Source organism: Chelonia mydas, chromosome 9 (genome assembly GCF_015237465.2).
Source record: "Chelonia mydas isolate rCheMyd1 chromosome 9, rCheMyd1.pri.v2, whole genome shotgun sequence".
In the NCBI taxonomy this organism is placed as follows: Eukaryota; Metazoa; Chordata; order Testudines; family Cheloniidae; genus Chelonia; species Chelonia mydas.
In genome coordinates this window covers 37,539,995-37,566,166 of record NC_057855.1, presented here as the reverse complement: position 1 = coordinate 37,566,166, position 26,172 = coordinate 37,539,995, and the positions used below count along the sequence as shown (strand labels likewise).

The 26,172-nt window shown below is 42.1% G+C and overlaps 1 protein-coding gene across 3 annotated transcripts in view; it reads right to left on the bottom strand.

Annotated features, from left to right (window-relative positions):
* EPHA4 (EPH receptor A4) overlaps window positions 1-26,172 on the bottom strand; it is a 125,303-nt gene that overhangs the window by 48,414 nt on the left and 50,717 nt on the right. For 2 of the 3 annotated variants that reach the window (XM_037908802.2, XM_043522580.1), the window contains exons 4-5: window positions 22,918-23,073; window positions 7,471-7,809 (exon numbers count right to left, since the gene is read on the bottom strand). In XM_037908802.2, the coding sequence (XP_037764730.1) occupies window positions 7,471-7,809; window positions 22,918-23,073 (495 nt within the window). Of the gene's footprint in view, window positions 1-3,915; window positions 4,218-7,470; window positions 7,810-22,917; window positions 23,074-26,172 lie in introns of those variants that run through there. The other variant, XM_043522581.1, reaches the window with a different exon arrangement.

Genomic DNA, 26,172 nt, shown 5'->3' with positions numbered 1-26,172 from the left:
ATCCTAGTCTCCTACAGTAGAATGTTTGATCCTGATTCCTTTGGCCCATTGGGAGCAACTACCTGAAAAGGGGTGGTGCAGAAAGGTGGGGTTGTGGTGGTAGGAAGATGGTAGGAGGTGGGGCCAGGCTGGTAAAAAAGGTCTAGCTATGGCAATCCACTCATTCATTGCCTCCAGGCTTGATTGTCATTCACAGCTCATTCACATCTTGAAAAACCTGGTACACAATGCAGTAGCCTGTCTACTTGCCAACACACAGCTCAGGCCAACTGCACCTGCATTCCCCCTCCGTGGTCCACCAAGGGCACCCACTCAAGGTTCCCAGCTCCTCATAGATCATTTCTAGTGTAGAGACCCCACCTGTCTCCCTGCTGACCAGGGATTTTCCAGGTTGCACAGTTCCCTGCCTACAATGTGAGTTCCCCAGCAAGTCACACTATCTTAAGACTTGTGTGTGTGCTCTGCTCTCTCCTCAGAGGTTATGAACAGCTGTAATTGCCTGAAATTAGAACTTACCTCACAGGTCTTTATAAGCAAGCATATTAATTCTTAAAATGAAAGCATTACAGAGAAAACACATTAAAAAACAATAAATAGCATGCATGCTAGATGTTTACCAGAGGTCACCCATCAAGTCTTATGGAGACTGTGCATGTCCAGTCCTTCCAACCCCTCTGCCGGGATTCCCCCCCTCCCCCCCCCCGGACAGAAAGACTTGTCCATCTGCAGGATCAGAAAGAAGACCCTGAGTCAGTTTAAACTCAGGTTATTTATCTAAAAGTCCTTTCTTTGTCTGCTGGTCTCTGGAAAATCCAGTTTGAACTAGTACATTTAAGCATCTCCAGGTGGTGGTTACTACTCTGGAGGTGCTACAATCTGCATAATCACCCCCTGCTGTTCTTAGTTCCTGGAGGAATTGTGGTCATCCACACCACATCCCATGAATACATCATTCCACACACTGAGGAGCCCTACTCAGATCCTTGTCCTGATAGTCAAAGCACTCCTTCCCTCCCTACCTGTTCAACCACCGCTCCCTCAAGGGACCATGACCTTCCAGAAAAACTACATTCCACTAGAACGCTGAACTGCTGGCCAACAGGTGGAGGCTTGTGAGCACAGAAGAGAGAACTTTCACAGGAGCTGGAGCTCACTCCTGCCACCTTGGCCCTCACCACTTTCAGCATGAAATGTAAAACTCCTTTCGTTGACTCAATTTCCTTTCAATAATATTTTCAACATACTCATGCCCGCATGCCTGCCACCACTCACTCCCCCACATAAACAGGCATGCCTTGGATCCAGCCCACAGGATTGCCACCCCCATGGCGCAGCCACTCCCGGAAGCAGCCGGCACCATGTCCCTGCGGCCCCGGGGTTGGGGAGGTAGAAAGGGCGCAGAGGGCTGCATGTGCTGCCCTCACCTGTGGATTCCACACCTGAAGCTCCCATTCACCGGGAACAGGGAACCGTTGGTCGGGAACAGGGAACCGCAGCCAGTGGAAGCTTCGGGTGTGAAACCCACAGGTGAGGGCAGCACGCGGAGCCCCCGGCCCCTTTCCTCCCTCCCCAGGGGCCACAGGGACGTGGTGCCGGCTGCTTCCAGAAGAGGCGCGGGGCCAGGGCGGGCAGGGAGCCTGCCTCAGCAGCGTGGCACCGATGCCACCCTGGAGCCACGCCAGGTAAGCGATGCTGGAGCCCGCACCCCGCACCACCCCTGCGCCCCACACCCCAACCCCCTGCCCTGATCCCCCTGCCGCACCCCCACCCTCCTGCACCCAACCCCCTGCCCTGAGCCCCCTCATACATCCTGCACCCCTCCTCTGCCCCAACTCCTTGCTCTGAGACCTTTCCTGCACACCGCACCCCTCCCACTCCCAACACTCCCTCCCGCACCCCAACCCCCGGCCCCGGCCCTACATTCATGGCCCTGCATGCAATTTCCCCACCCAGATGTGGCTCTTGGGCCAAAAAGTTTGCCCACCCCTGAGTTAGACAGATAGATCTGAAGAATCAGTTGATTTTATTTTCATATGGACATGAACTTTATAGAACACTTACAGTTTGTGGCAAGCAGGGATGTGAATATACCCTGCACTACACTAACTGTCCGTGGGGACTCTGCTGCTGTGCACTAACTGTTTGCTTTGTAACAGGAGTAGATTAAAGTACCCTTGGGCATGTTAATGCTCATCGGCAGGGTCCACATGGACAGTTAGTGCATGGCAGGATACTGCAGGGTATATTCACACCCAAGCTTCCTGGAAACTAAATGTTTGTGTAGACAAGCCCTAAGTGTGTCCATGTGCTTACAGGTCCATGTTGCTGCTGCTTCTTTTAATTCCTGCAAATTAACAACCTCTTTATATATCTCTATATTTCAGTGTGGAGCAATTCTTTATGGCTGAGTTATGAATACCTAGGGAGAGGGGGGTATTCAAATGGAAACACTGACAGACTCTTAGTTTTAGTGGCATTGGTATTCAAATGGAAAACACGAACAAGCCCTTAGCTTAAGTGGCATTGGCAGGTTTTGCTCCAAGTATGGGAATCAAACTAAGGGCCACATCACGCTCTTGATCTCTGCATGCAACTTCTATTGTTGTCAATGTATGCAGTGTACACTGTCTGAGGGCACAATATATCCATGGATCCTTATTTGCTTTTGCACAGTCTAAATCGGACTGGCAGAACATGGGACCCTATATGCATTTTCTGTGCTGCGTGGTGCAATGTGTGTGGAATGCTAATCAATGTCTGAAAGGAAAGCCCGGCTTTGAAATAAGTTACTCCAAAAGACGGAATAAGAATTTGTTCCTCTATCATAAAATCCTGTCGAGATGGTGAGTCATTTGGAAGCAAACAAACCACCCTGCTCTCTTTGATTTTGAAAAATTCTAGTTGTTTACATAAGACTCCTTCCAAAGGATCATTTAGATTTTTCTTTGTTTTAGTAATTGTGCCTCAATAAGGAAATGGAGGGTGGGGGTAAAGAGTGTCAGCCTCTTCCTTCACCATATTGAGCTTGAATATCTAGAATGGATATGGACACCACAGTTTGATAAGATCATTACCACTGAAATGAGGCTCCAAAGAATACTCAGCTCATCTGGGTCCACGCTGCAGGGGAAGGTGTCCAGCCCAAGCACTGATGACTCTAAGACCTTGATAGTTACTACATAAAATGGAAGGCAAATAATGGCAGGGTTCTGTATGATGCTGAGGGACCAGTGGAGCATATGAGGGGGGAAGGGAGAAGGGAGAAAGACTGGAGCATGATCTGCCACAGTTTTCATCCTCTGACATGAAGCATTTTTGAGACAGGCAAATAGACAGCTAGACAGACTGGGGGAAGAGAGGGGGAAGGCAGAGAGGAACAGAAAGTCTGAGATATTCATAAGATCCGTTCTTGACTCTGATCACCAGCACTTTTTAAAACATCCACAGTCTGGTGTGATGAGGGAAAAGACCAGGTCGGTTTATTTATACAGTATTTCTGTCCTAATTGGCATATCCTGTATCCATCTAGCTGCCATGGTCCACCTAAGGAGAAACTGAGCCGAAGGTAACCTAACAAGGTAACAAATCACCAGTTGACCTGTTTATGTCTATTCATAAACATCAGCCATATAATTTCTTTGAGAAAAGGACTGAAAAGAGAGCTTTGCCCCTCATAAAATGAAACCGAAAAAGGAGGGAGGAAGGAAAGCAGCATAATGATCTTCTAGTTTAAATCTCATCTGAAGTTTGTTTGTTTCCTGTTGACCCTCCTTCCACATGAACTGCTTCAGCATCAATCCAGAACACTGCCCTCACCACGCTATGCGGCCATACACACAGATCAAGGACTATTCCCAGTGAACTGGGCTGTCAGGTTTGAGACCTAAATGGCTTAGGCTGTATTCTAATAAAAATATAAACTGTACTGTGCCCCCCTCCATGAAACAAAGGCTTCCTGCTTGTCATGAAAGGTCTCTTTATTGAGAGATTTACTTTTAATTTTGAACAGCTTCGCAGCACTATCCTCTGGGAAAAAATAAGGCTCTGAGATTTGTGTGTCATTCAGTCAACCTCCTGGTAGAGCCTCTTTTGGCACGGTATGAGAATGGTGTCCCTGCAGGTCTTCCACAGTACTTTCACTTGACTTTTAGATGATGAACTAATTGTGATTTTCTTTGGTCATGAACATAGACAGCAGGCCAAATTCGCCACGGGTGCTAGAAAACATTGATACCAGTCATTTGTTGTGCTCGCTGCAATAATGACACTGCCAGTAGGTTTCAACAACATCCCATTTCATGTTTTGCTTCTTTAAAATATATCTATATTTCCAAGTTTAAATGCGGGGAAGTGTCCTGTGTGTCAGTCTCCCAGGTACTAAAAAAAGTATCATTTTATAACCAATGTGCAGAAAGCTGAGCTGAATTCTACTGCCAAAATTCTTAAAATGTCACAACGCTGAAGTTTTATTTTTAACATTAAAGAGAGATTTTCAATTGGTTTGAGACCTGAAATTTAGTCTTAAAAAAAAAAAAAAAAAGAAACAGGGTCTTTTAAGAAAGCAGGATCTAGGACTAGTACATTTTTCAATATACTTCTCTCCTCCCCTCCCCCCGCAAAAAAAATCAATGACAAAAGTTGTGTTTATTTTCATATAAACATTTTCCTGCAGCACTGGAAATTGAGAAGGGCTGCTAACTGAAAAAAATATATATAGACAAAAGTGAATAGCGTAGTTCAGTGTCTCAGTTGAGTTGAGTAAAATGGCAAAAGCAAACAGAAAGCACCTGTGCCCTTCAACTGTACCTCTTCTGTAGCTGCAGTACCTATCTTCAAGCTCATATCACGTACAGTAATAAATATACTGATTTCCCAGTGCCTTCCATCTGCCCCCACATGCTCCCTCCTAAAGAGGCTCACACATAGAGATCATTTTTATATCAACATTTAAAAATCTACTCTGAGATTTCAGGAAATTGCACATTTTGTAGTTAGTAATGAAACATTTTCTGAGAATGGCATATCCGAATGCCCTTAGGAGGTACTTGCACACTTAACATGCAGCTCCCCCGCCCCACTCCCCGGATTCTGCTCAGTCACTTAATATACTCAGTCCATATGCAGTCACAGAGTGTTTGCTTGAGTGAGGACCTCAGGATTTGACCCAAGAGGGCTGTTCACGTGAGTAAAGAGTCATGTTCATGGAGTGCATCTATTTTTTCTTCTGTCAAGTGTGGGAATGTCTTAGGATACATAGCAAAAAATGTATAAGGTGTTTTAAATTCTTTCAGTTTTAACAGCTAAAGTTTTATTAGCCAAACAGCTTTTTTACTGTAGGGTCTTGAGTCTAATCTAATGTATATTAGTGTAAATCAGGAGTAACTCCAGTGAAATCAAGGCAGTTACACTGGTGTGAAAATGGTGTGAGAGCAAAAACATGCCCTGTGGATGGATATATATATGGTTATATATTTAACCACGGCAGTGTCTCTTTATAATGAAATATTACAACAGAAAATTGCTGCCATAGGAATTTTAGTGCACTCCAGACTCCCATTTACAATGATTACATGAATAACTACTTGTAAAACCCAAGAGCCCAACCTTGCAAACCTTTACTCAACCAAGCAGTTCCACTGAAGTCAAGGGACTGTTTGCATATGTAAGGATTAACTCCTGGGAGGAAAGGTTTGTAGATTTGGGCCACAAGTTCTTACTTTTCACATGGCTATCCTAGGACATTATATGCCCAGTGTAAGTGCAGAGGGGGCAGTCAGGCATCTTTGAGTTCCTTTTCATTCACACTAGCATAGTTTTCCCTGGCCTCCTGAAGCATTTAATAGACTAACAGCAGGAAATACTGGCAAAAATACATACCTCCTGATGTGAAGAACTGTTACCCGTGGATAATAAACAAAATCAATTCTGGTTTGCATATTCAATCAGATTCCGGTTTGAATATTAAATCATAAGATGGCAGAATTTTTCACACAGGAGATGGATCCCACTTAATTATTCATGCATACATGCATCCACTAACCCCCACACATGCCAAAAAAATCAAAAGCGGTTTCTTTGCTAAGCATTCACTGCACAAAACACAAATCCGACTGCAGTCCTCAACCTTGGTGTTTCATATTCTGTATGTAATGCTCTCCCAAAGCTCGCTCCTAATATTCTCTCTGTGTTTTCTGTCAGTCCTTTTTTCTGTTAGTCCTGGCCAAATTAATAGTTTGCATTTTGAAATCACAATTTAAGGGAATATCATCAGTTAAAAGGTTCTACAAAAAAAATACAGGACCAAATTTTCAAAGGAACCGCAATTCTAAAATTGTATTTGTAATTTTGCCTGCATAAGTAAGTGTATTTCTAACTGGTTAGATATTTATACAACAGCGTGTACACAAAACCATGATTCTGTACATAAATGGTAATTATGGACCCATTCCTAGAGGTGTTGCGTCCCTTTCACTTTAATGAGAGTTGACGCCATTTGGCACCCTGCTGGATCAGGTCATATATCTGACGGTCTGGTAGCATGATGTCTAGAGATCTGAGTTGTACAAATGCAAGTGCATATGTAAATAATTTTGCGCACACACTTCCAGAGTGGAGGCTGTATTTGAAACTTTGGCTGTGTCTGAATGAAAAGAGTTTTCTTTAAATTAAAATTTAAAAACAGAATCTGAACTGAATACTGTAGTTCTGCAGTACTGCAAAGTCAAGCAAATAGAACCAAAACCAAAAAGTGGAATGGAATATAGCCTAAACAGAGATGAAACTTACAAATTAAGTTTCACTGTCTTGGCAGGATGACAAGCAAAAAAGCAAACAAAATAGCATAAATGGTGAATGGTTCATTTTGATATTAAAAAACTACTTCAGTTTTGATAAACGGAAATGTTGTTAGTAACTTGGTTATGAAGATATTTAACAATAGGCCAAATTCTGCTTTCCATGTATAAAGGTGCACAGTGTAGGAGAAGCGTGCAAAGAGTTAATACCCCTGATCCTTGAATAGCCCATGTGAGTGCCAGGCAAAGCTTAGGGAAGTGCAGATTACTCCCCCTCTATCTCCCATCCTAATCACTTCCACCTTTAGGGTCTCTCCCACAGGATGCAGAGAGGCAGCAGGGCCATAGCTCCACCCCCTTAGCAATACCCAACAATGTGAGACTATGGACAGACCAGTATCATGCACCAATAAAGTGCTGCACTGGGAGGGGGGCACTGCTGCTGCAGGGCTGTACCTAAAAGTCCTAATCAAACCCTTCTGTTTTTCTACCCACAGCTTACCTTTGAACATTAACATTACTCCATATAAATGAGCCTGAAAATATGGATCCGGCTCAGCACTTTATATTTTGGGTTCTCTTCATTAATTTAATTACAAAGACATGAACTGAAGTCAAGGCATTTGCAAAAAGCAGATGGGAGAGGAAGAGGAGGAGAGTGCATTTAGAGGCCTACCTGCTTGGTTAGTCGTCACAGTGACTGAGACAGCCTGGTCCTGGCTGGGGTTTTGCTTAGACACCCCATTCACTGCCCAGATTTCAAAGGTGTAGTTAGCGTGGGCCAGAAGGTCAGTAATAGAGACCCTGGTGGTTTTCAAGCTGTTCTGCTGGGGGCTGAAGTGCACACCGCTGCCACATGACCGACAGCGGTTGAGGTCACCAGCCCCACATCTCTTGCACACCACGTTGTAGGAGATGTCGTCGCGGCCACCACTGTTCTGAGGGGCACTCCACTCCAAGTTCACTGACGTCTCATTGACATTGGAAATCAGGTTCAGGGGAGCAGATGGAGGGCCTAGAAAACAAAAATGCCTTTTCTTAAAAACATGTGAAAATATTCCTTCAGGGCATCTCAAAACTCTGTCTCCAGGAGGGGCTGAGTGCCCCAGCTCCCACTGCAGTCAATGATAGCGGAGACTGTGCAGTATATCTCACTTTATTGGTCCCTTGATGAAGATGAAAAATTAACTCGTTACTAAATAATGACCATACCCTCTGAGGAGCACAAAGCATTTTTTAGACATTAACCAAAGTTAACTCTTGATATTTTATCATAAGTTTTATCACAGATTTTACAATATTATGGATTTTTTTAAGTCTCTTGTGATCTCCTGATGGCAGCATCAAACTCACAAACTTTTGTGTTTATTCAACATCACCAGAGTTCCCCATTATGTATAATGGGAATAACGCCTCAGGCAGTCCTCAGTCAAGATGGCCACCACCTCCTTATATCTTTCACTCGTGGAAAGACGGCTGCCACATCCCACTGTTACCAATTAGACTGAAGCCACTCTGAGACCCCTACCTAGTAGCCAATGGGCAGGCCTGCATTTTTATTTATGTATTTAAGGCAGGTGTCTTCCTGTACAGGCTCAAAAGTAACAGGAACATCCAAAAAGTAAGTTTTAAATCATATATGATTTTAAAGCTGACCTCATAATTTTTTGAGTTCAGACTCATAATTTTAGAAAACTTAGATTTGGCAAGAATAACTCAGAACACCCTGTGAGGTAGGTAAAGGATTTTATACCGTAAGGAACACTTTACCAACCGGTGAAATGCAGCCACTTCTGGGGGGTGGAACACAGTAGCTACTTAACAAAGCACATCGAAATTACAGAAACAACTGAGAACAGGAAATAAGGAAGAATGCTGTCTCTGATGCAAATGTACCTGCAGGGAGAATAAGGTAGGCAGAAAGTAAGAAAGAAAGTTGGTAATTGACTAGGATATTCTCTGAAGGACATGATCACGTGCTTAACAGTCTCGGATTTACATTTTATGACCCCAAAAGATATTGGGGAGGAACCCTTTTCTAGAAGGTCCCAATTTAAAATAGGACTTTTAGAGCTAGTCAAAAAATGGGAAAAAAGTTGACAACTTTTCCTGAAAATTCTCTCTCTCAAACTATGTTAGTTCATCAACATTTAGAAATTCAAAAAAATTTCAAAAAGAAAAGGAGCACTTGTGGCACCTGAGAGACTGACAAATTTATTTGAGCATAAGCTTTTGTGAGCTACAGCTCACTTCATCGGATGCATCTCTACAGGGAAATGGAGGGAGGCAGGAGAAAAAAAAACACAAAAATTCCATTCACATTTTTCATGGTTTTTAAAAATTCATCAATTGTTTTAGAAAAAACAATTGTTTTTGAAAAAATTGAAAAATTTCAGCCAATCTTGTGATGTGTATAAAATAAAATAATCATAATTTGACAGGTGGCAAAGAGATAGAAACACCCATCAGGCAATGGCCGCAAACTGAATGAACAGAGCTGAAGTAGTATTACATTATTGACACTGCAAAGCAACTCAATTGTAGCAGAAGGTAACAGTGAAGGGATGACGCAGTTTAAAGGATGGTAAAGGGACAGATTTGATCTGCTTGCCCAGACTCAACAGGGATAAGGTGGTCTCAGCTTTGGAGCAGACTGTCGGGGCAGTATCCTCCTTTAAGGAAGGGGAGATTGTGAGGGTCATGTCATATCCTCAGCCCACACTTGAAACATTTCATGAAGCCAGTATGAGTTTTACGAACAGAAAGGGGCCATCCAGTCCTGGGTCTTTAGCATGTGAGGCAGGTGGGTAAAGGAAAAAGATCGTAGATACAGAAACTAGATCGATCTATTTATCTATCTAAGGTACCGAGGTACTCCATCCCCCTAGTATCTGAGCACCTCACACAGTAATAATTAAAGAGCAACCCCTTGGATCCAATCCAGCTTGTGAAACATTGCTTCTCTCTCAGAGACAAACCTTCTACTTCTGGGCCTGAAAGGCAGTGGAATTGGTGGGGTCCAATAAGTAAAGCGGTCAGGCCACAGGAAGCCTCTGCAAGGGGTAGTCTGCACTCTTTGTTCACCACAGAGCAGTGCTCCATGCAGGTTTTTATTTATAATTTCTTATTTGTACTATGGTAGCACCTAGAGGCCCCAGTTGAGATCAGGACCTCAGCACTTTAAGATCTGGATTGTACATATACACAGTAAGTGATAGCTCCTGCCGTGACAGAAGGTAGAAAAAAGGAATAAGTATTATCTCCATTTTATAGTGAGGAAACTGAGGCATAACCAATCAAGTGAGGTGCCCTAGGTCACACAGGAAGTGTTCTGCAGAGTCAGAGACAGATTGATCCCAGACATCCTGGGTTCCAGTCCAATGCCTTAACCACAAAGCCATCCTTCCTCTCTGTAAAAGTTGATGTAAAACTCCATGAAGGGGGATGTTTCGGAATCAAGCAAGGAAAAAAGCATATCCAGTGGGTATACAAGTATTCAGATCCACTGGTCAGAATAGCCCCTGAATGTACTAAGGGTGAAGGCAGTGGTCCAGGACACCATTGTAGCCATGAGCTGCAGTAACAGCCACAGAACTACTGGTTGGGCACTGAACTATGGGAAAATGGAGGATTCCCATTCACCCTCCAGAATCACAAAACTCCTTTACACAAAGCCCATTTGCTCAAGCTACACACACAGGGTGACAGCATTTGTCCCTCAGTATTTCTGTCTTGTGGGAAATTTTGCCGTACTACCTTCCAGCAGTTTCATCATGACAAGAGAATTAAAGTTAAAATGTCTTTTGGAAAGTAAATAAAAAAGCATACAGAAACAAACAGCAGAAATACATCCCAATAAACCGACGGCAATCAGATCCCACTCTTGCCTGCTAACGGAGCTGAACACCCATGAAGATCAATGCATCCCAAAAAATGCTCAGTACCTCGCAGGACTAAGCCCTGGACAAACACAGCTCCTGGCTTCGCGGAAATGCCAAAGTGTTTTAAAGTGAGACATTTTCGACAGACTTGCCACGACACTTTCAATAGCATAACCCCGCCACCTTCAATAGCATCTACCCCATCTTGTTTGCATGTCTAGAGAGCCATGAGAAGGGCTGCCATTAAGGCGAGTCTGATTAGTGCTTTGCTGCTTAAAAAAGGACCAGCTTATAAAACCCTTACTCTCAACAAGTAGTACCTTACTCTGCAAAAAGTCCCACTGACTTCAGTGGGGGGCATTCATGAAGTAAGATACTGAATATGAGCAAGGTTTGTACAGTCTGGCCTATAATATACTTCAAATATCCTAAACAGCTGCCTCTGGCTCAGACACTGCAGCAACTTTTGGGTTAAACCTAGAGTTACTCTGAAGTCCATTAAAGCATTAAGAAGCTTTTCCAAGGCTCTGTGTCCAGTTTCACGTGGGAAAATATGCCACAATGAATCAAGCTCCTCAGAAGCAAAAAGTCAGTAATTAGTATGTGGGACAGGGCACGGCAGTGTCTAAACAGAGAAGCAATGAAGCGGAAAACTAGGGAAGCAGATGCTTGCAGGTCGCAGAGATGAGCACACCACCTCCAGCATGAAAAGGAAGATGCAGGGGAGTTACCCAATGATGGCCTGACATTAAGGGGAGGGGAAAGGCAATTTCCTTTCCTCCTGAAGCATATTTGCTAATGGAGCTATAAGAATTAGGAGTGGGCAGAGTTTTCAGATTGACAAGCTTAGTTTCAGTCTCTTTTATAAAACACAGGGCATTTTTCCTATCTCATCTGCGATCAGCACATCCTTTGTTTCGGACATGCCTAGAGCTTCCTGTGCCAGGTCAGAAGAAAATACCCTTAAAATGACACAAGGAAAAATCCTTTCATGGACACAGAGGGCCCTAAATAGAGTGAAGCCAGTGTTTTTCCACTGCAAAGCAAGTGGAGGGAGCAAACATGCTACTGGGATCACACAGGGAAACGGCACCTTCTGCAGGCCAGACAGCTGCATTCATAGGGGTTCCTCATGGAGGAAGGTTTGGATACGGGACAGGAGGGGTTAGGGTGATGGCTCTCTGCCGTGTTGCCAATTCTTGAGATTTTATCGTATCTAGTCATTTATGGTGCTTTTCTAATAGCCGCAGGTGCAGGAAGCATAATAATGCATGTTCCACAGACAAAGAGGGAAGGGAAGTTTTGAATTTTACTACTTCTTGGACCCCATAAATTCCACATCACAACAGCCACTCTACATCAGTCTAACCCATGAGGTAACTTGAAGCAAACAGGGGATCTTGAGCGTAGCAGGAGAGGTACATTTCATCGCACTGCATTGTGTCTATCAATTTTCCAGAAAAGCACTACAAAGCTCTCTGTTTAGAAAGAGTTTTTGTTTAATACAGAAATGATACTTGTCAGATGACTAATGTTGTCCCTAACCTTGAACCACCTAACACACAACCAGAAGAGATGCCATTGTGTGCACGTGCCAAAATGATTCTGTCAGAAAAAAGTGTTGCTCTGTGAGTGTGCTAAACCATTGCAAAAGGCAAGTGGTGCAAAGAACAATCCATGCAATTGGATCAATGCTCCTGCCACGGCTTCCTCACACAGGGATTGATTATGCCCAGTCCTTCATGCATGCACAAGGGAAAGGAAAGGCACCATTCCCCTTTTGGCTCAGGGACCTGGCACAGTCCTGGCACCCAAATGTACCAGGACTGTGCAAATCTAGCACTACTGCTGGTACAGGACTCCCCAAAAGGAGTAAAGAATGGACCACGACCCCATTACAGGACAGCAGAACAGAACCTGTGTGCATGGAGGAAAGTGAATACTACACTTTGTCAAAGGGTGGCGCCATGACTGCAATCTTGGAAGCACTATGCTGACCTGAGGTGTTCCCACCAGGGCAGTGCCTCTTAGTACTACCCACTACCATGATCTGTGACATACAGGCACAGTCTGGCACTTCACACAGACATACCTTCAGAGTCCCAACCTACCCTGTCTCTGTGCTGCTGTAAATCCTCCCTGACCTACATGGCCCTTAAAAGCCTTGAGAAATAATTAGCACGGGTGCATTAGGGTTAGAAATTTGAATACATTGTTTTAGGTGATTGCATGTGAGTTCTTGCTATGACTAAGGTTTTAATAGCAGGGATTTTACATATTGCATTTTTATTAGTGTTCTGCCCAACAAGGTGTTTCTCTGAAAACCTCCCTGGGTGTGTGCAGACAGTAAATTCAATTATACCTTTCCACGACTGGACCCAGATAGACTTGTTTGGCATAGGAAATACTGTTTTCACTAGACCAGATAATTTAGTCCAGCAACAATACTTGGTTAGAAGGTTTGGATTAAAGGACAGCAAAAGAAAAGAAAGAAAGGATTCCAGCAAAGCAGCTCCTGAGCCACTTTGTTGTTCTGCATAGTGAGACGCCGCAAAATGAGAAATTTATAGCATGGGTCTCAAGCCATCAAAGCTGCCTCAGCCTGACAAGATGTCAGCATTCCATCATGAAACAACCAACATTCTGAAATTCTGGATGGTCTTTTAATGTGGATGGTACGTGCGGGGGTGTTTTATCCAGTGATGACATACACCTTTTTTACCAAGACTCCTGAAGGGCTTTCTCTTACACAAAAGCTATGGAGAGGTTTTATTTTTCCCCTTTTTCTTTGGATTTACGTGGACAAAGCATTTAAGATAAAGTGTTTTCTTTTTAATGAACCTGAATAGTCATTATAGGGTATTTTAGTAATGCTTTTTGTATTAGATAAAAAGAAAAAATCAATTCTAGGATCCAGCATGGGTTTAACATCCAGGGGAAATATGCCTCTTAATGCTTTTAAAGTGAATTTAGTGCTTGTGAGAGGTGCTAGATTGATAGCACTGACAACTAATGTCTATTTAGCCACAGAAGAGTAGCTGTGCAAGCTTGCCCCAACTGCCCTGCTGTAGTGACTCAGCCCTGTTACTAGAGGGATCAGCACAAGAAGCTGCAGGGCGTGCCTTTCTCTGTACCAATTCAGTCCTTGGCCTCTCTGCGGAGGGTGTCTATAAGGGTACCTGTGTTGGTGGGTTTTGTGATTGCGACACATTCCCATCAGGGACTACACTGATACCACAAGCAATCAGATGGTAACAATTTCTGTTTACTACCAACCAGGGCTAAGATTTTGTTTATTATCTTGAAAGAATGCATGTGCGTGGGTGCAGTTCTATTAAAAAAGCAAACAGAAACCCACGCTCTCCACAGACCTGTTAATGGAGGTTTTCCAAATATACACCACACAAGGCCAGGCTTTATCTTAAACACCTGCGCAGTCACTGACATTAGTGTCTTTAAAACAAGGCACTCTTTCTGTTAGTCACTTTTAAAAGAGGTGGGGATTCCTAACTGGACTACTAAATTAGACAAGAGATTTTCCACTGACTTCAGTGGATTGTGGATCAGGCCCTAACAGAAGCTCGTCTTTCCAGTTTGACTCCTATCACACAATACAGTGTGAAATGAAAACCAGCTATTGCTGTGCAGAGCCTAAAACCGCAAAAGGCTGTATCCTGTAAGGTGCTGAGTGCCTCCTATGCAGAGAGCCTTCTGGGAGGTCAGCAGGCATTGAGAGCACCCGGGCTCAGATTTTTTAAAGGTATTAGGTGCTGCTCTGCTCATTGTAGCATCTAACTGGTTGAGGAGACTGTATCGCATGTTCAATGGGACTCAGTTTCTAAATCCTTCTGAAAATGAGCCTTGGATGTTGCAGTGCTCAGTGCTGCAATGCTTAAATACCTTTAAAAAGGTGGGCCTAAGTACCTATTACGTTCCTGAGTACCAGGCCTTCACTCATTGGAATTCAAATCCATTCATTCACTGTGTATATGTGTGTGTAAAAGAACATTTCTCCATCATGATACCCGTGCAGAATGTGCAATGGATGATTATTACTTTTGAATGGGTTCTCACCCAGCATTCAGTCTATTTCTAATTTGTAGCATGAAGCCCAAAGGAAGCTGTAACTCACTGGCAATTCCCACCAAACATTAGGAAACCTCACACATGCAAAAAGGACTTTTATCTTCTTTAACGATCCCTGTGCTATCCTTGGGGGAGGGGGGGGAATCATCTATGCATCCTGGTACCGGCAAGACAGACCTTAGCTTGATAAGGATTGTTGTGATCCTACCACAAAATAAGATGTCAAGATGCCCCACTGTGGTTTAAAGCAAGCCTAATCTTCATCTTTAAACCAAGAAAGTTTTATTGAACACGGCTAAATTCATCAAAATGTAAATTATGGACCTGATCCAGAGCTTATGAAGGCAATGCAAAGACTGACTGGCTTCCGTGGGCTTTGGCTCAGGCTCTACAGAATGATTTTATGGGCCTGATCCAGCAAGATGATGGCTGTCCTCAACCCCAATGCCTCAGGAGTAAGCCCTATGTGAAGGAGAGCCTAATCCACTGCATAGCAGAGTCATACAACAGAAAAGACCAGCCAAGACTCACTGTAATCTAAAAGGGACCTGGTATGAATAGGACTGATTCGAATCAGCAACTTGACTTTGAGTAAACTATAGGAAAGCCCTGAAGTTTTTGATAAGATACAGGAACAACTTTGCACCATAGGCATCTGGGAGTAAATGTCCAGATGTCAGCTCCTCTAATGGCAAGAAAACCTAACTGGATGCATATTATTCATTGTACAATAAGTCATAAAAAATCAAATACATCTTCTATTGTATTGTATGAGGTTTGGAAGCCAGACATTGCATATGATATAGCAAGAATAAAAAGGACTATATAAAGAGATGCAAAGAGGAGAAAGATTCATATCTAGAACAGCTCCCAGAACCCAGCGTCTTTTAACCCTAATAGTATTTTTTTTAATCCATCACAAGTCTAAAATTGAACTCCCTAGAGACAAAGGTCAAGCACGAATGCAGATTGCAGTGTTTCCAACTGGGTGCACAGAAAAAAACCCTCAAATAAATAATAAGATAAATTCCTTTAAACTCCTGTTGCTGCCTCACTGAAACACTGGGGAAACTGGTGCAAGGACAAGAGTTCAAGAAGAAGCACCTTGGTTCTCCTCTTTCTATTTTATAAAGCTTCATTAATCATGTACAACTTTGGAGCTGTCAATAATGCTTCAGTGTCTGGGCTGTGAAGCCCTTCAGATAAGCCTTTGTTGTTAATCTCTCTCCATCTGAAAGACAGGTTATAACACAGAGTAAACACTTGGGATGTGTAAGTTTTGACTCTGAAATAAAGCCCATGCTTTCCCCTGACAGTTGTATATGTTGCTACCACTAATTGCTTTCTTTCAGCAGTTGTGGACAGCTCTCTGGTTGCTGCAGGCTAGTTTACATAAGGGCTGCCATTTACGGCAATGGTTGCTTCTTAACTGCATGGACATTCCTGGTCATTTATCATTATAGGCTATGTGTTTTTACAACTGTGAGGGCTAAAGTCAACAGTCCACTAAATGTAACAACGACTTGAGATATCAATCATCAGCTACTTTCCTTTCTTTTTGGGCACAGATTAATATTAGTTCAGGTTTTTAATAGATTCACCAGGATATTTGATTGATACACAAGGACCAGATTCCAAAGTTTTTACTCAGGCAAGACTCCCTTTGATGTCAGTGGGAGTTTTGCCTGACTAGGACCTTTGGAACTGGGCCCATGATAGAAATGTACATTTTCCTGGCATGCATTATTTCCCATTGACATGCCAAAAGACCTCTTCCCCTTTGGTTACTGGATACGTAAGACTTGGTTTCTTTGATTTAAAGAACAATGCAATTGATATCTCCACTTCTCTGAAGCTAAGCTAGTTACTGCAGAGCTCTAATTATTAATGTTCCATTGGAGGTCTGAGACACACATGTCACCTTTGTGTGGGCTCTCTGAATTCCCCCACCAATAGCTACTCTAGTAACAACTATTGACCTTCCTAAACCAGCATGTGTGGCAACTCATGCTCTCAGACAGCCTAAAGAAGCACAACCACATCTTCTCTAACTAGCTTAACTGCAGATAAGAGCAACTATCCATCCAATTGCTTTTTAGATTAAAAGCAATGAAACCCATTACAGCGGCAAAAGGTTCTCTGGATATTGGATAGGAAAAAGTCCAGTCTGGAAAAATAGGTCATAACACTGCAACAAACCGCTGAATTCTTTACTTTGGCAAAACTTGATTTACTTCAATGGGAATTTTGCCTGAGTATGGACTTCAGTACTGCGCCAAATCAGAGTCCCAAATTAATCTAGTAAATGTCTGTACTAATTTAAAGATATGGAGAAAGAGAGGCAGAAGCTGGCTAATATCTCAAGGGACTCTTGCCTTTAATGAACTGTTGATTTTAGCCTTAACTGTAATTAATACACAGCCTTGTACAACTCCTCTGGCTCCCCATTCACATCAAGATCTGGTCCAAAAAATGCCCTCTCTGTTTTTAAAATGTTCTATAGACTTGTTCCAGTGAGTCGACCCCCTCTCTTGTCCCATACCCTCCTCCCACTTAGCCTCTCCTCAGTCCCTTCATCCAATCACAGTGTTTGTGGAGAGAGAGCCTTCTCCTCTGAAATTCCTGTCATCCAAAATCCCTTCCATTATAGCTGCAGCTAACTGATGACATATTTCTAAATCTCATCTAAAAACAAAATCAAAAAAATCCCCCAAACTACTCTTCCCTATTGCCTCTGCTAAAAACAATTCTTTCTCCTGCCACCGTTATTTTTGTATAAGTTTGCAACTGTAATATTTTACCCTAAAAAGTTTTTCAAGGTAACGGTTGGTATGAAGGAAGTGCTACACAATACGGTTATGGGTTATTGTTCCTTAAAAGATGAGGCAGCATTTCATATAATTAAATCTGTCTTAAAGGAATAATAAAATCAGTTGTTTAATTATGGCCTTCTAATAAGGTGAGGCAGAATTATTACATTGGGAAACACAGTCTCTTATGACAGGAAGGTGCCAAATAAGGGTGGTCTCTTGTATAGGTTTCAATGTCATTTACACTGGTCCTCATTTGCTCTCTCATAGCATATGGTACAACTTCTCATTGAAGGCCTCAGACTGCATTTCTAGAAAAAGTGTGGGGGAAACCCTGGGAAGAAAATATGGAGAAGTCCATGCTAAAGCTGCCTGCAACACACTACCACTTCCATGGTCACAGGTTTTCCCCTACTATCCGGTTCTTCTGCACCAGCAGTTGACCTCAAATTATATACAATTAGAAGAGGTGACATCAGAATTTGTCTGGATGTACAATGAAGGGCTAAGTTTAAGAAAAAATGTATGTGTGTGTTCTTTATGCAAAAATGTTAGCAATTGTAGTAAATATACTAAATACATGCTCAGATGACCAGCTCTATGTGCAATTAGTCATTCGCATGCAGAGTTATTGTGAATGTATTTGCAAATAGGTATGTAACTGCACCCACATTTTTGAAAATGTAGGCCAATGTTTATCTTTGTGATATTTTAAGTGTAACAGAGGATAGAATCAAGGACATATATGAGAAAGTAACATTTGCAAGATTAAAGTGTTTAGACCTTACAGACCTTTTTTTAAACCTTGACCTTGGAAACAAGTAAGGACAGTGTTATTTTAATTTACATTCAAATTTTAACAACACAGTCACACAGCACTAGTGGAATCCACATTGAGTTTCCACTGTTCATCATTTCATTATGGTTCATTATGTTGATAACTGTCACAAAGCATTAGAAGCAGGGGGCTTGAGTAATAGGACTGAAATGGTAATTTAAAAACAATATACTTTCTGGAGGAAATACAGAAGTGCACTAAATTCAATTAGAAGAGGTGAATGTAAAGACAAACTAAGTGGTGTTTGCTGTTTGAAGTAAGGCTCTTTTGATTTCTTGATAACCTAAACTAGAGAGAGTCTTTTTAAAGCAGGCACTTCCATCACACATCTTGCTAAATTTGTTCTCATTAACTCTAAGCTCCTTTGGTATAAACTGTCTTAAAAAGCAGCTGTTTCAGGAATATTTTAGGCCATGCCAAACTATCAATCAATCAGACCTTGTTTGGGTGGCACAACAGTCTAAATTATTCAGGGTCATTTACTTAGACAGATCTCAAGCCGGACAGTCTATGCTAATCATCTCTCTTTTGTAAAATCCTCCCAATCACAAACCATTAATAATCTTGATCAAACAGGCAATATAAACAACACAAAAGTACCTCATACCAGCTTATAATGTGTGCACTGTTTGCTAAAAAACAGTGAAAGAGACACACAGGGTAAGCAAGAGCAACTCTCATTGACTTGAGTGGGAATTACACCTGTCTATGCCAGAGTGGAATTTAGAAAGGGGAAAAAATGTCTAAAATTGGCATCCTCACAGATTAGAAAGAGAAATTCAGGAATGAAGAGCATGACTGTTAAATCGGTGGCTTTCTACCTTTCATAGCTTTGTTTATTGTGGAGACCATTAATACCCTATTTAAGTGCCAACCTTATGATAGACCCATCTTCTCAACAAGTACTGAAGTATAATGAAGGTCTGAATAGTTGCATTAATATAACTTTTGTCATGCTTCCAGAGGGGAAAAATGACCGTTTTCCATAGTTTCTGCTCAAGTGTACTATAGGTCAATCATACCATTTCCTTGCCCTAGCACACAGCTGACAAGCCCTGTGCGCTTTAGAATTGCAAGCCTGAATTCCTGACTTAGCCGATGAGGCGGATCCAAAGTAAGAAGGAGAATTTTGTCTAAGAAAGGAGGAAGTGGTTCTTTTCCTTGGCAATGACACAATATCAGTGATTATCCCGCGGAGGGGAGACTGAAGTGAAAGTTCCCTTCTGTCCCATAAGTAAACGTATGTCTTCCTGTCTTTGTGCATCTATGTCTGCCCTATTCACATGTCCCAGCTACAACTTGTGGCTCAAATTCTGCTGTCATTCATACTCATGCAATCCTACCTGGCCATATTCTGCTCTCAATATTGTAGGTGTAAGTCAGGAGTAACTACTGGTATCAGTGGCGCTATACTTGATTTCTACCAGTGTAACTAAGAGTTGAATTTGGGTCATTTACTTAAAGGGGGCATGAGCAAGAGTTAAAAAGTGGTTTGTATAACTTAACACAGGACAAATCCAGAGAACATATAAAATATTCCTCATCAAATCTTTGATGCAGAGGGGGTAGTGTCAGAATACTCCAAGCTCTGGGGAACATGATCGGCCCAGCATATCAGAAACTAGGGGCAATTTTCGTAAACATGAGAATTGTGTAAAAGGGAAAGGGGGAAGATTTCTAATTCCCTCTCATCCATAAGCACAATCAGGTTAATGGAAAGCTGTAAGAGTCTTCCTCCCCAAGCCTGCAAAGGGTAAGATACAAATGACAAGAGAGCAGCCGATACATTACTAAAAGAAATCGATACCAAAGGGTCAAGGATCTACAGAAAAGAGTCCTGAGAAGACTGAAGTTCTTCATCTTAAAAAAAGGTTTAGAAATAATAATATATAGTTAAAAAAAGGATCAATCCACCTGCATTCCAGGTGTTTCCCTCCAAATTACCCAACACTACTTTTGTTCACCTGGTCTAATAGTTCTCCAAGTGAACAGAAACCTGATTTTACAAGCCACTGGAGCATAGTCTATCTTTTTGCTAGAAGAATGGATCTCAGATACTGTGTTTTATTTCTTCATTAGTGTGCCGTCACACTGAGCGATTACTAAATGCAGGGCTGAATGAGAATACCAGGGTTAAAGAGAGCATAATGAACAAAGAAGGTGCCTGATTATTATGGCTGTCAGCACAAGGGAATTGGGTTTGTCACCTGGTTTAACCAACTGGTAAGAACTGATTAGCGTCTGAAATCAGTTTGAAAAAAAACTTCTGATGTTTATGTTCCTCTCCGTCTCCACATCTTGTCAGGAAAGGCAGACAAACTCAGGGGGTTCTTCTGGAGGGGTTACTTACATACAGGCTCCCTAAATGGCTTCCGTCACTTGCCCAGAAGGAGTTGGCCAATGGCTACGTGGAACTGGTTTCGGAAGGAGCAGTGCAGCGGGTGTCCTCTTGCAAAACCCATCTTGCTGTGAGATGAAGCCTTAGCATGCTCACGTGGGGATACACTGCATTATCAGAGCATTTTCTGTTGTATATGTCATAAGCATACACAGTCATAAACAACATTAGAACACAGCTAAGCCAAAAACTTCAGAGGAGGGGTGTGCTGGAGAGTGTGCGGCCTGCCGTATGTGACTGCTTTCTCGATCATAAACAAACACTGAAATAACCTTGTTGTTCTCCTTCATTTTGGGTCACATAGAAATAAACCCTTTAACTTTTTTTAGCAATCCAACAAAACAAATCCATTTCACATTTCTTACAGACCACATGCAAGCGCACGCATGCACACTCTTTCCTTAATATATACAGGCTCAAATCAGAGCATTGGGCTACAGTGGGTGCCGTGTAAACCCACACTGTTCCAGGTAGAGCTCAGACCTGGACCATCATTCTTTCTCTAATGTTCCAGTGCATTTGGTACTGTGCAGCCTCCTTGTTTCTGTGTGCCTGGTATTCTCATTTGCAGAAGTGAGGAGTGGGGGCAGGGCTATGTCCCCATTTCTTGGGTTAAGCTATAACCCTGGGGGTAATCCCGAAAACAGCGACTGCAGTTGTGACCGAGTATCGCACCTGCCTCAACCCCACTACACACACAAGCTGGTCAGAACCTCACCCACAGTGATTAAACTTAGCAAACATGGACCCTAGCCCAAACTGATCATTTGCAGGTATATGCTTCACAAGAAAGAACCGTACTTGTAAATATACATGTTATCCTTCCACAAAACCATTTCCTGGATATGACTCATTATCCATTAGAACTCTCTCTTTGCACTTTGGTCACCTGCACATACTGTGTCGCCTTACCTCAAACCTTCGTTTGGTAGTTTCATTTTTGGTCAGGACTTCTCTCACTAAGGCCAGGTTTTCATTAGAATCTGTAGCTGGTATAATAATGGTGCTTAGGGGTGCAATTATTGGAAGGGAAGGGCTGGAATTTAGGGGCAGTGCTATAACAGTGATGGACAAAAAATGATTTCCTCTTTGAAGGGGAGAAATGAAGATTAAAAGGGACACTATAAAATGTGACCCATCTCCCCATAAGAAATTTGGATTACAATAAAAAACTAACAAAACAAAAAATCTCTCTCTCTCTCACAGACACCTCCACATCCTGATTCTGATCCAAAAGCAGTCCCTATAGACTTCAATGGGAGCCAAGAATATACCCCAGCAAAATATAGCCTTTATGTTTATTAACTCAGAATATTATATTCATACAGAAAAAAACCCTCAATTATCAAAATATTAGGCTGAGGGATGGTTTAAGTCTCACTTCTTAAACAGCATGACCCACTAACACATACCTGGCCTGATATACCAGTTGTAGTTACCCCCGTAGGCATGCTCTCCCTGATGAAAACATCCTTGTGGAATTAAAATGTAATCTCCTCTTTCCCCACAAATTGGAGGGACTGGAGGATTTACAGGTTGCATATATGCACTTATAAACTATGTATGTATCGGGGCACAACAAACCAAGCATGTGGGTGTTTAAGACTGCTACTGCCATCATTAAGGAGTCATGCTGTAAAATTTAAGCTAGTCAACACTGATAGTCTCACTAAATATCCAAATATTTACATTCATCCTAGTAACTGTGAGCAAATGTATCACAATTTCTACAAACATTAAGATTTTAAAACAGAAGAGGCTGTGTAATCCAGAGGATAGTGAACTGGACTGGGACTCAGGAGATATGGCTTCTATTCCTGTCTCTGCCACTGATAATAATGGAGCATGAGGTCAAACCTCTGATTATTATTGCTGAGCTATTTATTTTTACAGCAACTGATTTCATCTCTCATTTAATTACAAATTTCATGTTATGCTTTGTGTTGGGAAAAGACCCGCTTTTGATACGTTGCGTTTACTTGGCTAAGAGGAACGATTACTGAAAGTTGCTGCCGCACACTTCTCAAAGTGAAACGTGCATCTCGAGGGAACGTTTTTCATACAAATTATTGAGGCAGAAAGAATAACTAAATAAGAGAGTCCGACTTACGAGTGCAGGGCATGGAGGCAGCATCATTTTCGGCTCGGAAAAAGCCCCGATCACAGGTGCAGGAGGTAGAGCCTTCCCAGATGGAGTAGCTGTGCGATGGGCATTTGGCACAGGAAACATCTGTGGAGAGAGCCTTGTAGTATCCAATTTTGCAAGCTAGGAGAAAAGGGAATGGAGAGTGTTATTTGCCCAGGATGTGATAATAAAATGCTGTCTCCTTTACTCAAAACCTAGGCTGGAGACATTTTCAAAGAAGAACAAACCATGCCCACCTAGTCCCAGGTGAGAAGTTAACAAACCAACAAGTTCTTAGTTGCTAGCCCTACACTGAGGGATACCAATTTCTAATTCAAACAAGGGCCTTTAAGAAGCTGGTCTGGTGATGTTACAAGGGCACCTATAAGCACATTTCCCTACCAACTTTGCTGGAAAATCTGCTTCATCTTTGTGTTATACATGGACTTGCATGTCACCCACTGTTCCCACCTGCGTGCACACACTCATACAGCGCAGTAATAAGGCACAACTGTTTAATTCTATGACCACTTAAGGAATGGCAGCTGACAGCCTGACAGTGCCAATTTTGGAGATGGAGTGGAACAGGCAACCACTGTGATTGGCAGGGAGGCTCTGAGTCTTACATGTCCGGAAATGGCATGTCTCCCTTCTGGCAAGGCAGGATTAATTTGGCTCTTTCTCCCCAAGGGAGGAAATAAGCATGTTCTTCCCTCCTCGAAGCTAGGGTATCCAATAACTGCAGTGCTGGCACTGAATCCCCATGTGCACTTGGCAACCTTTCAGTGACATCATCTTCATTTACATGGATGGCTACTTTTACATCACTTGGAAAAAACTCATTACTGTCATTAATAGCAAGTTTTAGTAGGGGCCTCCAGGTATGTCATCCTAGAAATCTGTGCCTTGGCAAAAGAGAAGGCAGCCAACACCACTGGCTTTCAACCCTTCAGGGGACAGAGCAAACATCCAGGCGTTTTTTATGAGAACAGACAGTGTAAGAGGGAGGGTTATTCCCAATATTTACAGCATGACTCACTCTCCAGGCTCTTCATTTAGCACCTAGACTATCTTTAGAGTTCCCACACTGTTACATATATGCCTACAGAAAGGAACAGGCAGTCCCATTCAACGCCTTTCTTCCTCTCTGCGCTCATCCAGTTGTTGTTTTTCATTTATTCTTTTCTTTTTATGATACACACCCTAGACAGTGATTTTAGCAACCCATTTGTAAAGGAGCGAGTTACTTCACTCTTCCTAACCAAAGCCACTGACGGAATTTCCTTAACGAGTCTAAACTTCATGATGTGTGGAGCGCTGTCAATAAAAGCACTGCGAGATCAATCTCGGCCTTGCTCACTTTGGCTGTCACTGGACCAGTGAATCTTATAATAACATGTTGCTCCAATGACTAAGATTTATGCTTCCAGAGTTTATACACATCACATAATTAGATAAGGTTCAGCTTGCAAGGTGCTTTTTGGCTACACTTCAAATGGCCTTGGGGTTTCGATTAAAATCAGAAACCGCTGCTTTGGCAGGAAGAAGCTCTGGGGTCAAGCCCAACCTCTCCACATCAAATACAATTAGTCCCCGAACACAAATAGAAACCCACTGGGTACAGGCTGTCACTCAGTCAGTCACAGTAAACAAAGGCAACCTGTGTAAAATGGATTATTCTGCATCCACTAGTACGGGCTGCCAAAAGAAGGGAAAACTACCTTAATATTTTTTTACATCAGAGTTGCAATGTTCGACGAATGAGCTCAAATACTGCTAGCAGCCTTGATGCATTTGGTTTAAAACCACTGACATGTAAATGACAGACTCTGAGTTGAGTTACACCGGTATAAATTGGTAGTAACTCTCTTGAAAATGGTGGTGCACCTGGTTTGCATTAGCATAACTCGGATCACAATCATGCCCTAATTCTGAAAATGACACATACATAGATGCCGACAGAGAGCACTTTTTTGCAATGTAAAAAAGAAAAGGAGATGAAAAAAATACAACCTGAGACCTAACTAATCCCACTCACACTGCAAACTCCATTTCTATTTTTTTAAAACCTAACGTCTAGCTTAATCGTATTAATGGCTCACACAAATTATACAATGAATGACTATCACTTGATTTTTTCCTAATACCAAGACACATGGTAAACAAAGTACAGAATAACCAGGCCCACATAGGGGATGAAAATTCTGCTGTGGTTTTAACATTTTATTACAAAAACAGGAAGATACGGCAGTTACACATTCTGGGGGACAATTCCCACCTTATACCCTCTTTTCAGACTCGGGGGCTAGGAAGTGATTGAGAGGATGCAGTAGGCAGGGGGAGAGGGTTTTGAAATTCTACAATTCACAGGAATTTCCCCCTTTTTCTTAACACAACATAATCTTTTGTTTTCTACTACGTTAAACCTTGGTCATTAATATTTCAGGACCTGCAGAAAGCGCTCTCTAAATGCAGTGGCAGCTTCTGAAGCACAGAGCCATTTTGCTTCGGCTATACAAAATCACCAACCACTGAACTGATGGTTTTCTTCACTTCAGTGTGTTCACAGATGCACTACATTTCAGCACTTGGCACATAAGAATACTTGAGAATACACTGCATTTATTCAACAATTCTTTGCTCCTTGGAGTTCTATTGTATTTTCACTTAAAAACTTGATCCTAACCCTGTCAAGGGTATTCTTTCCCTGAAGTACAGTTGACACACCTACTATGACTGGTACTGGACTTTTTTTTAAACTAGGATATTATACAGTATTTTTAAATGTTAATGAATTAGTAGACAAACAACAAGTGTGAATAGAACCCCTTCCTGGAAAGTCTTTATTGCTAGCTCATGACAATCCTTCATTTTGCTCCTTTTCTGGGGAGGATTTGCTAGATAGGACAGGGCATGAATAGTATTCTTACACAGCTTTCGAAAGATGTCATTGTAAAAAGATTAGTTTACATGTGCAATACAAACCTTGAATTCAATTCCTTTAGCTTTCCCTTAATTAGTTCTTTCTATTAGTTTTAAAAAAATGAGAGAGAGAGAGAAAGAGAGAGAGAAATCTTTTCTTCCATTCAGATCACCCACCAACATAACAAGGTTACATTTTAAAACAGAATTATCCTTAAGATTTCCAAGGAAATTCTTAAACAGAAATATTTTCAGTGTGAAAAATCAAAATTGTGACACCTGTATTTTTTCTGGGGAAAAAATATTAATTTTAAGTGA